Here is an 11,969-nt window from a genome sequence, read left to right as displayed (position 1 = left end):
GTTTCCATGGTAAATACTACACTGAAAAGTTTTAAGTGAGGTTTCCTAAGTGATGTAGGATAAACTCTGTGCTTCGGTAGAAACCTAGGCTCTGTATAGACTCTAAATGACACCCTCTGGATTATCGGATTCTGATTTCATCTACACTGTCTCACAACTTTATAAATTGCAGGTAACTGATAGCAATGGCACTTAACTCTTATCTCAGAAAATGTGAATTCTGTCCTCTCTGGTAGAGTTTCACTTGGCCTCCCTCGTCACTGTGGAAGAAGTTAGTCTTGCCTCTATATGCATATTCTTCTTTCATTTCATATAAAATATGCTGTTTTGAAATCTCCTTTGAACCTGTTATAACATCTTCCCGGTTCTCTACGTGCAAGTTAAAACAGAAGTTTTAACACATGTTCACTTTTATGTCTGCTGGAGTAATGATTGTACCTCTTTTTGAAAGTTATCTCTTAGCAGTTATAGATAGTATTTACGTCTTTTTTGTGAAGCTGAAAGTCAAATAAATGAATGCATATACTTATGAACGATTATGTGTTAATGAATAATTAATTGCTAAATAATTTCAGAGTAAATAGTAAGCTACTTGTACAAATAGTAACTAACTTTTCCTCTATTTGTTCCTCATACCATTAGTTCCAAAAACCCCTTTGGAATCTTTGTACCAGAGAACTAGATGGATTTTCAGTAAACATGACAGCTCACTGAAGTGAAATATGCACATAGCAAATTCGAAAACGCTTCAAAACAAACATTGAGTAACATCTGAAAATCTGTGTTAAGAATTCTAAAGTTTTTACATAGATACAAGATACATTGTTGAAAGACACAAGCATGGTCTGCGTTATTATTTTTTTTAATGTTTATTTATTTTTGAGTGAGAGAGAGACAGAGAGAGAGAGCAAGGGAGGAGCAGAGAGAGAGGGAGACACAGGATCCGAAGCAGGCTCCAGACTCTGAGCTGTCAGCACAGAGCCCAACGTGGGGCTGGAACCCATGAACCTCGAGATCATGACCTGAGCCAAAGTCAGACGCTTAACAGACTGAGCCACCCTGGCGCCCCACGTGGTCTGCATTATTTAACAAGTAATCAAGTTTTAGGGTAGGAGTCTCGCCTTATATGTGTACACCTCTTCTCCAATTTCTTTTCTTTCTCTTTCCGTTGACATTGCAGTCTTTTCTTTAATGGAACTGCAGACACCGGAATTTCTTCATGCTTTGTTACCGGTATCCACTGCTACCACTGCCATTTCTCCTGGTCATCTGGGCTCCGTGTTGGTTCCGTTTTCGCCAAGTTTAATGGCAACCAATCCATTGGTCAGTATTCTTTTGCATTTCTCTTATAAGAGTCTCACAGATCCAGAAATAACAGGACATCAAACCCATACATGGCATACTTCCAAAAAAGAATACCACAGCTGTGTCCATGAGCTCTCACTGAAGTTTCTGCCCACTTTCAAAAAAGCAGATGCTAATTTCTAAGAACAAGTAGAAGAATGTGTTGAAAAATTTTTGAAAAGGAAAACATGCTGTACATACACTCTTAATTCACTTTTAAACACATTAAACTATTAGAGAAATCTGGCTTCCCCTGTATTTCTTTTATTGCGACCCAATACCTTCTTCCCGACCGCCCTCTGTCTCCTTTACCTGGCAAACTGCCAATGCACCACTAAAGCCAAGCAAACGTCCCCCTTGTAGTGTACCCAGATCTCCGAGAAGAGACCAGTAGCCTTGCTCTGTGTGTTCACGGCACATTCCCAGTACTTCTTTCATATCAGTTTCACACTGAATTGTAAAACCTTGAGACCAATAGCTTTCCATCTCACTCCCAAGTAAAAATCAAAGCTTGGAATCTCTGTCTGTCATTTACATTGTTTTTTCATTGGATTCTGATGATTTACTGTACTGGCTTCCCAGCTCCATCAGACTGGAAGTCACAGCCCGTAGCCCTGCAATCCCAGATATCCCTGGGCCAGCTTCCTCACCTCTTCCAGGGGTTCATCCGAGCATCACAACAGGTGCTATCACCCTTCATTGCTTTGTTTCCCCATAGCACGGATCCCCATCTCTCATACCACAATGTCATTTATTTGTCTTGTTTATTGCCTGTCCCCATCCACAAGAATGAAAAGTCCCGGAAGACAAGGGTTTCTGTCTGTTTCACTCACAGGTGTATACTCTGCACTTTGAACAAAGTCTGGAAACGCCAGCAACTCAGTAACTATTCTTGTAATGAATGAAATGGCAGGGCCTCTCACCACTGTCTCTTAAGACAAAGATTTAGCTTTGTGTGTTTGTACAATTCTAGCATCTACCTGGCACATGGCGTGGATTCAGTAAGAATTAGTCTCATGGATTTCCCTGCGGGAGGCAGGTCAATTCTAGGACAGCTGCCGCGGGTAGACATCAAGAAAACGCCAATGTGACGACCTTTCTGGTTCCCACATCGACTCCCTGATTCATCTTCATTGCCTGGGCTCACTTGGATGAGGTCATACACCTTTGGCCAGGCCACTGAAAGACTAGACACGGTGGGGCACGGGAAGGGAAGAAGTGCACGGTGTTTAAGACTTTTTTCTCTTTTTTTTGGCAGTTGCTAGTCATCCGTGTTTATCACTAACAGGATGAAGTATCAAGAACGGAGAAGACTGCCTGGATTTGGAGGAAGTGGCCAAGTAGGGAGTCTGTTAAGGTGGCATTATGGAGTGTTTTTTGGAAACCACTGTGGCAATAAAACGTTTTTGAGACGGGAAGTCTGCTTGGAGCTTTAATGCGCGTAAGGAGGGGCGCTCAGTAGTACTTAGGCCGCAGTGCCATCAAATGGCTGTCCTTCCAGCTCCAAGATGAGAAAGTGATTATGAGAGAAAGAGCAAAGGGAGGGAGAGAGAAAGAGAGGTGGGAAGGAAGCAAAGGCAAGGAGAGAAGGAGGGAGGAAGGCAGGAAAAGAGGAAAGGGAGGCAGGGAGGGAGGGAGAAAAAGACGGAAAAGTTTCCTCTAGTAGGTAGATAGTTTTTTGTTTTTGTTTTTGTTTTTGTTTTTTTGGAAAAACATCCAAACTCATGGCAATCAGCGTAGGCGAGCAAACTTTCTGACATCCTCCCTTTGGCGGTGGACACCACGCCTTCCCTCACTGGAGAAAGAACGGCTCGGGTTTCCAGAAGGAGCAGCACCGTGGGGGACACCACGCGGCTCCGGGAGCTGGCGCACACCCTCGCGGCCGCGCGAGGCCGTTCGCGGCCCCGCGGGGCGGGCGGGTGGGTGTGCGCGGCCCGCCGCCACCGGGGGAGGGGCCGGAGGGTGGCGCGGCGCCCGTGCTTTTCCCGGCCACCCGACCCCGGGCGGCCGAAACGGCGGGGCGGGCATGGCAGAGACGCGGCCGGGGCCGGAGCGGGGGCTGCAGCTCAGCGCGCTGCCGGACCAGTCCCCGCTGTTGCAACCCGCCCTGGCCGAGCTGCGGCGCCAGGCCCGGGCGGCCGGCGCTCCGCCGACGCCGCTGCCCCTCACCGATTCCTTCCTGCTGCGGTTCCTGCGCGCCCGGGACTTCGACCTCGACCTGGCCTGGCGGGTAAGCGTGCCTCCCGGCTGCGTTCCCCTCCGCGGGCAGGGCTGGGGGCCCGCCGCGGCTCGGCCCAGACCCCCGCGAAAGCTCGAGTCGCCTGCAGAACCGTGGCGGGAAGGCGCCCCTGACGCGCACCGGGCGGCGGGCGCGGTGGCTGCAGGTGCTCTGAGAAATCCCGCGCGGGTCCTGCCAGTTTCTCAGGGTCTTGGAAACGGAAAACCTAGAAAAAGCTGGAGCGCTCCGGGGTGATGGCCCGTTTGACCTCCAACCACTGGAGCTCTGCTCTGCATGAGTCTCCCGAACCCATGAAGTTCGGGGCGAATGCCTTTCCTCTCTCTGGCGCGAAGCCGGTGATAGAAACCAAAGTAACAGCTGAGAAGGAGGAAGCCTGGATTTATCACATCTTAGCAGATCACTGCACGTGTGGCCGGGAGTATGGAGTTGCCAGTAAAACTGAAGGTCTGAGGCCAAATTCTAGCGAAAGAGTGCCATTCCTGATAATACTTTGTCAGGACGGTAAAGCAGTCCGGTGTATTTTGAGTGGAAAGGTATGGGACGAGCTGGCTCTTCTGTGTTTCCAGGTTTGCTACAGATGGTTGAGAGAAGGGGTGGTGCGAAGACAGGAATCGAAAAGAGAGATGTAACCTTGAGTTCTGTCACTTTGGGCTCAGCATCCTTTTCTGTTAAACAATGGTGAGAAAGCCTAGCCCACTGACTGATTTCGAGAATTGAACGTTAGCCAATCTGGCACAGAGCCTGACCTAAGAGTAAGCACCCAGCAATTGAACCTGATCTCGCCCTTTTGCCAACTGGCTTGCTCAATGTCGTGTTGCGAGGTGGGCCGCAGGGGACGTAGTATAGTACAGAATCGTAAACATGTCTCAGTATGAGTTTTTTGTTCTTGTTGTTAACTAATTTTTAACCGAAAAAGTAAAGAGCATGGGGGATTTAAAAAATCCGTAAGTAGGGGCGCCTGGGTGGCGCAGTCCGTTAAGCGTCCGACTTCAGCCAGGTCACGATCTCGCGGTCCGTGAGTTCGAGCCCCGCGTCAGGCTCTGGGCTGCCGGCTCGGAGCCTGGAGCCTGTTTCTGATTCTGTGTCTCCCTCTCTCTCTCTCTGCCCCTCCCCCGTTCATGCTCTGTCTCTCTCTGTCCCAAAAATAAATAAAAAACGTTGAAAAAAAAATTTAAAAATCCGTAAGTAGCAAGGAGTGCAAAGTAAGTTTCTAAAAGTAACTTTCTAAAGGAAAAAACTTCCCCACCCAAAACCTTCATTTCGTTGGTTGGTTACCCAGAAGCAGTTATTGTTAACATGTTTCTCTTTCTGGGTATAGTCTGAGCTCAGGCGGCATAGGTATGTGTTTTACGTTTGGTCTTTATTTTATTTTATTTGTTTACATAATTTCTCATAGAGATCAGCCTATTTCAGCATGTGTGCATACATTGTATTCTTTTGGGGAGCTGTGTGCAATCCCATTGTATGAATTAATTATATTAACATTTATTAACAGTCCCCTGTTACTGGACATAGGAGTTGTCATCAGCCAGCAGCAATGCCATCATGCATGCTCTTCATTCCTTCAACGATTATTTTTTGAACTGCAATTAGCCTGGCAGTGTACAAAATGCAGTAAATAAGAGAAACGGGGTTTCTTCCATCACCAAGTGGATTTTGTAGTATGTCTTTATACATTTGTCTTTGTGCAAAAACAGGAATATATCCTTATAAGGTAAGTTCAGCCCATACAGTTGCTGAAGAGGTGCATTTTCAATGTTGATGAATGCAACAACTGTCCTTCAAAGTGTTTGCACTAACTTTATGACTTTTATGCTACAGAATGGTGACTTTTTCTTCCTATTATCACCCACCCTGTACTATCAAACATTATGATCTGTGTCAACCTGCTTGGTGAAAAATTGGTTCTCATTGTAATATGCATTTTTAAAGTTATAAGTGAGGTTAATCATGTTTCGTATACTTAAAATTTTTAAGTTATTTTCCAGTTAACTGCCTGTTTTTACCATTTGTTAATTCTCTTCCATTTTGTTCACATAAAATATACATATAATTTTTTACTCATAAAATATCTTTATGTTTAAAGAAAATAAGCCTTTCTCCTAGTTTGTTGTCTTTTGACATAGCTTGTACTATTTTTTTTTTCTCGGCAGAGTTTAAACATTTCTATGTAATCAAATATATCAGTTAGATTGTTCTTTGATTGCTTCTGGGTCTTATAAGCTCTTCTCCTCTCCAAAATTTTCTATAGTAATTTATGACTTCTCTTTTTAATGTTGGAGTTGCTAATCTACTGAGATTTATTTTGATGTTAGGAATGAAATAAGAACCTGACTTTAATTTTGTTTTGTCAGATGTCTCCCCAGGTATTCCAACATCATGAGCAATAAACTAAATTCAGCAACTACTAAATACAAACACAACCTTAGGTCCTATGAAGAGTACAGTTCAAATGAGGCATTAAACATATAAATGTGTAGAGGTAACTAATAATAAAAAAGTGAATGATTTACCGATTTCATTTTAGCTGCTGTTTAAAAGTAATGTCTAGGGGCGCCTGGGTGGCTCAGTCCGTTAAGCGTCTGACTTTGGCTCAGGTCATGATCTCACAGTTTGTGAGTTTGAGCCTCGCGTCGGGCTGTGTGCTGACAGCTCAGAGCCTGGAGCCTGCTTTGTATTCTGTGTCTCCCTCTCTCTCTGCCCCTCCCCCGCTCACGCTCAGTCTCTGTCTCTCAAAAAACGAATAAACCTTAAAAAATAATAAATAAATAAAAGTAATGTCTAAACAAAAGAAGAAATAAAATTTACCCCCAGCCTCTGCTATATATATTATTTCCTGTATTCTTTATTTTCCTGAATTGTTTTCATTGCACCATATCCTTGAGGAATTGGCCAGCAAGACTGTCTAAATCCATTGGACAGGGATCAAGTGTCTGTGAACGTTTTGCCTCACTTTTCTGCCAACTGGAAAGGAAAGGGAAAGGCTTAGAGTGTGAAACTATTTTTTTTTTCATTTTCCACCATAAAAGCAGCTAATTCAACTCAAAGTCCCTTATTTATAATATAAAAACCCCAAAGTTTTAGCATATGAAGAAAGCTTGATAAGGCCCTCAGTTACATTGAAACTTCTCATTAGGGGCGCCTGGGTGGCTCAGTCGGTTGAGCGCTGACTTCGGCTCAGGTCACGATCTTGCGGTCCGTGAGTTCGAGCCCCGCATCGGGCCCCTGTGCTGACAGCTCAGAGCCCAGAGCCTGTTTCAATTCTGTGTCTCCCTCTCTCTGACCCTCCCCATTCATGCTCTGTCTCTCTCTGTCTCAAAAATAAATAAACGTTAAAAAAAAAAAAAAGAAACTTCTCATTATTCTAGTTTTTATGTTTCAAGTTATAATGAATTAATGAGGTTTTTATGATTCTAATAGCTTATGGAGTACCAGGTATTTTGGTAAATAGTGTTTGTGCGGATTATGTCATTATTCACTTATTTTGGAAGAAACTGAGATGCAGAGAGTAACTAGTCCGAAGTCATTTATTAAGTGGTAGAGCAGGGATCTGAACTTGGCTTGATGTTTGCAGAGCCTATGCTCTCAAGCACACTACACTTGACCCTTCTGTTTAAAACAATGAACTTAAAACAGCCAACTGTTAACCTTTGCCTGTCCCACATATTCTTGTGAATTCCTGTCTTTTACAAGTGACTAGTTCAGTTCCTTATATTTTTGCTCCGTGTGGCAAGTTTTTTTTATCTTTTAAATATTTTTATGGTTTTCCCAAAGTCTTTGCAGCTTTCAAAATCCATTGACTCTCCCTGCTAATTTCCCTTTCAATGTAGCTTCTTTTGTAAATGTAGCTTCTTTGGTGTTTTCTTCTCCAAAAAATTGGGTAACAGTAGTTACCTCTCAGGATGGTTGTGAGAAGGAATTGAAATGATGCCATTGAACCCTATAAAAGCTGCACAAACATAGTCCTTATTTTGTTTGAAAGTACGTGAAAAATGTAAGAAGAAACATACTCGATTACAACGCATAGTTAAAATAAACCATAGCTTTTATTTATTTAATTATTCCTAATTGTGGTACAAAAGAGTTGCCTTCCAATAATGAATATCGACCTGCTTCCAGTTTTCTGTTGTTGTGGACTTTTGATGATTTGTTTGAGAATTGCTCAGTAGCAGTTTACGTCATTTATATAACTTATTTATATGTCAGCCGGGGTTTTGAATTGATTTATCAATGGAAAAGTAATCATCAAAGATCCGAGTTTAGATATTAAAATTTGCAAAAGCTAAATGTCCAAGCATAAGAGTGATTTGCACATCTTTACAAAAGCCAGTTTCTCAGGTTTGTGAATTCAGCTGGCTTACCCATGCATTCATTTATTCTTTCATTCAACACATGTACCTAACTCCCTGGTGCCCACCACTCTGCAGAGATCAATCAGCCGAAGACCCTGCCTCCATTACCTAACAGATCCCTTTTAATGAGCCTACAACTTCTATGGCTCCATGGTAAATTCAGATCATTCTTTTTATATAGGTGCTGATATGCTGTGTCTAGCGTTTTCCTTGAATCAGTATTAAAAGGACTATTTGTATATCTGAGGGACCATCGAAGTAATGAGCATTGCAACATGCTTTTAACTTTTGTTCTGATGCCCTCTCAGACAGGAGGAGGAAGAGAAACTCATAGAGTAGAATGAATATATCAGAATCTACAATGTACCTTTTGTTCTTTCTGCTTTTGGTAGTTGCTATTTAGGTCACCAATTATTTCGTTGTTGGCAGATTTATGGACTTTTTTCGTTCTTACCTCTCAGTTTCATTTAACTTGTAGCAACTCTCTTTTTTTAAAACAATTCGGAAAAGTTTATCAAATGAAGAAATGAGAGGGAGAAAAACAGAAATAGAGAAAGTTGGAAAGACGATATCCGTGCGAGAGAGAAAGGAGAGAGGGGCAGCTAGCACACATAACTTCTCCCTCCCTTCTGTGCATCACGGTGTAGGTGTCGCTTCTCCTGTATACAGTCCAACAAGCTTTTCTCGTTCTTCAGCCTTTTCCAGTCACTTACATTGCCCAAGGGTTGGAATTCCCCCTTCTGCTTGGTTTTTGTATTTGTATTTGTAGTTTCTCATCCAGAGCATAACGACTTTGTGATCACACCTGTCATGTTTATTCCAATGACAATGGGATCCGTCCCTTCCTTTCATCTGAACCTCAGTTCCCCATTGCTAGCAGACCTCTTCAAACTCAAAACAAACATGCTGGCATTTTACAAAAATTGAGGACACGGAAAATCGTGAAGAGGAAAATTTTAAAACCACAAATTTTACATGCATAATTTGATTTTAGGATTCTCCACAAGACACTGGCAATATCTGTTTTACTTGTCAATGCAGAGTAACCATTACTGATGGTTCTTTTAAAACAGGATTCCTTCACACTTTGCCACGACGGGCCATCCAGGCATACTGTTCCACCCTGAACGCAAATCTCAATTAAAACGTTGATTTGGGGGGCACCTGGGCAGCTCAGTCCATTAAAGATCCGACTTTGGCTCAGGTCGTAATCTCACGGCTCGGCTTGTGAGTTTGAGCCCTGCGTCTGACTCTGCTGACAGCTCAGAGCCTGGAGCCTGTTTTGGATTCTGGGTCTCCCTCTCTGTCTGCCCCTTCCCTGCTCGTGCTGTGTCTCTCTCTCAAAAATAAATAAACATTAAAAAAATTTTAAACATTGATTTCTGTTGTTTTTCTATTAGTAGAAAGAATAGTAGTGGTATAGAGATGTTCCTTTGTATCTTTGATTTAGCCCTTGTTTTTGAAGGAAAAGAAAGTGAAACCAAAAAATCCTAGTTACCTTTAATATAAACCTGCACTAAGATACTTGGATGAGCAATATAAATCCAAATAACTCCCAATTATCACAACAGCAGTGGTAACTACCACTCATTATGCCCGTGCATGATTTAACCCTACCGGGCAGATATAGACAAAACAAGACTCAAAGGAGTTAAATATTTACCCAAGATCACACAGATAACGAATGGTAGAGTTAAGATTTTTCTGAAGCAGCAGCCTGGGAATTTAACTTTTCACTACAAAACATGGCTTGTATGATGCAGCAGTTACTGACAGGTCAGCTCCAGGGAATGCAAGCATTTTACTCTGTTCGTTGTTGTAACTCAAGCCCCTACACAGTGTGTGGAACATTGTAGATGCTCCCAAAATATTTGTGGAGCAAATTTGTTTGGTTTCTCTTCTTCCTTGTTTCAGAAAGGACTAAACGTGGATGTTTCAGTTATCTATCGCTGAGTAACAAATCACCCCCAAATTTAGTGGCTCAAACCACAACTATTTATTTGTCTGTGATTCTCTAATTTGGCAGGGCTGCGTGGGGCTCATCTCCGCTCCACATTGCATCAGATGGGAACTTGGCTGAGATCAGACTGAGAATGGCTCTGGTTGTCCAGTGTCTCTCTCCACCTAGACTTACCATTTGGCAATCTTAGTCTTTTTTTTTTTTTTTAATTTTTAATGTTTATTTATTTTTGAGAGGGACAGAGACAGAGTATGAGCATGGGAGGGGCAGAGAGAGAGGGAGACATAGAATCCGAAGCAGGCTCCAGGCTCTGAGCCATCAGCACAAAGGCCAACTCAGGGCTCAAACTCATTAGCCAAGCCGTGAGATTGTGACCTGAGCTGAAGTCAGATCTTTAATGGACTGAGCCACCCAGGCTCCCCTTAGTAATCTTATTCTTATGTGATATCTTGATCCCAAAAAGCAAACACAGAAAGTCCCAGACTTCCTAAACTAGCACAGTGTCACTTCTGCCAAAGCAAGATGTAAGACCAGCCCAGATTCAGGGAGGAGGAGGAGGAGGAATCAAATGGATCCCACCTTTGATGGGACGAATGGCGCCTGTGTACCAGGAGGCGGGGGGGGGGGGGGGGGGGGGGGGGGGGGGGGGGGTTATTGCAGCTGTTTTTGGAGACTACCGGGCATAGGAGACAAATGAAAATTACTCAACTTTGAATTTGTGGTGAAGTCTTATCACCTGAGATCCTTGATGAAGAGAACTTTAATTTTTACAGCTAAAAAAAAAAAAATATGCCAGATTACAATCCTGACATAATGGATGGAAGGGGCCACACATAATGCCAAGGCTTTGCTACCATTTTTACGAAGTGCTTACCAGGTATGTTATCTGTAGACAATTTTTATTTTATTTTTCAGTTACTGAAAAACTATTATAAGTGGAGGGCAGAATGTCCAGAAATAAGTGCCGATCTACGCCCTAGAAGTATCCTTGGCCTTCTGAAGGCTGGTTACCTTGGAGTTCTGAGAGCCAGAGATCCCACTGGCAGCAAAGTTCTTATTTACAGAATCGGTAAGTCACACGTAGTACTTTTTTTCTTTTTCTTTTTTTTTTCTTGACTGCCCTATTGAAAGCTTTAATGAGTCCATATTTAAGAATTCAGCTTTTTAGGTTTTCACTTAGGTTTAATTAAGATTTTAATGTCGCTCAAATATAATAAAACTGGCAATTGTTAGAAAATTAAAAACCCATGAAAATCTTACTTCCATTCTTCCACACAGTCAACTGTATAAAATACGAGAGAAAGAAAACAGAGTAGAGAAATAAGGAAAAAAGGTGAAAACATCAGGGTAAAGGCTTTAAAAAGTACTCAGTAGGAAATCCAAATAAGAATTCTGAACTGTAATAATGCCACATGAGAGCATGGATTTTGTCTGTTCAGTGTGTCCCAAACACTGAAACCAGGGCCTAATACTTAAATACTTCTGGAGTGAGTGAATGGCTAGTGGGTTAACCCCCAGGGCTGAGGAGGCAGGGGCCCACTCTCTGGGATGAGAAAGGAGCATTCCCCGGTAGTCGGAAGACAGTGTCTTCCACATGGCCCTCTTGTCACATCTTCCCCCTTTTCACATCAGGCCTTCCTGGTATTTTCTGTAGGTTGGTGACTGCCCCTTCCTTTGACCTTTGTGTGGCTAAAAACGGTGCGTAACAGAGGACTCACATGGCCCCCGGCATCCTCCCTTGGCCCAGTGGGAAGGACAAAGATAACGAATATTTCATGAGGAGGATCTCATTAATTATAATCTTACAAAAACTTTTGCATCTGAAAATATTCTAGGGAACTTTAAAATATCTACAGATTTGCTTTTTCTGCCTGATTATAGGTAACTCAACTGTTACCTGTAACTCAACTGTTTATGATCTTGCAAGAAGACACTGCATTCAATTCTTTAGGGTATCAGAAGATGGGGTAGAAGGATTCCGGTTTTCGCTCCAGCTTACGTATTGAGTACACCTGGGTCAATCGTGAAGCTGTTGTCTATAAGGCAGACATCACAATGTCTGTCCTGTCTTCTT

General features: G+C 42.8%; 1 protein-coding gene across 6 annotated transcripts in view; it reads left to right on the top strand.

Moving 5' to 3' along the window:
• The window catches only part of TTPA (alpha tocopherol transfer protein), a 59,946-nt gene that overhangs the window by 37,416 nt on the left and 10,561 nt on the right, over positions 1-11,969 (top strand). Inside the window, exons 1-3 of one of the 6 annotated variants that reach the window (XM_058699693.1) lie at positions 3,460-3,574; positions 5,079-5,297; positions 10,811-10,964. In XM_058699693.1, coding sequence (XP_058555676.1) covers positions 5,247-5,297; positions 10,811-10,964 — 205 coding nt within the window. In that variant the 5' untranslated portion in view covers positions 3,460-3,574; positions 5,079-5,246. Of the gene's footprint in view, positions 1-3,252; positions 3,575-3,642; positions 4,453-4,765; positions 4,922-5,078; positions 5,298-10,810; positions 10,965-11,969 lie in introns of those variants that run through there. The other 5 variants (XM_058699692.1, XM_058699694.1, XM_058699689.1 and 2 more) reach the window with 5 other exon arrangements.

Source organism: Neofelis nebulosa, chromosome 14 (genome assembly GCF_028018385.1).
Source record: "Neofelis nebulosa isolate mNeoNeb1 chromosome 14, mNeoNeb1.pri, whole genome shotgun sequence".
Taxonomy (NCBI): domain Eukaryota; kingdom Metazoa; phylum Chordata; class Mammalia; order Carnivora; family Felidae; genus Neofelis; species Neofelis nebulosa.
This window is presented reverse-complemented; position numbering and strand designations above follow the sequence as displayed.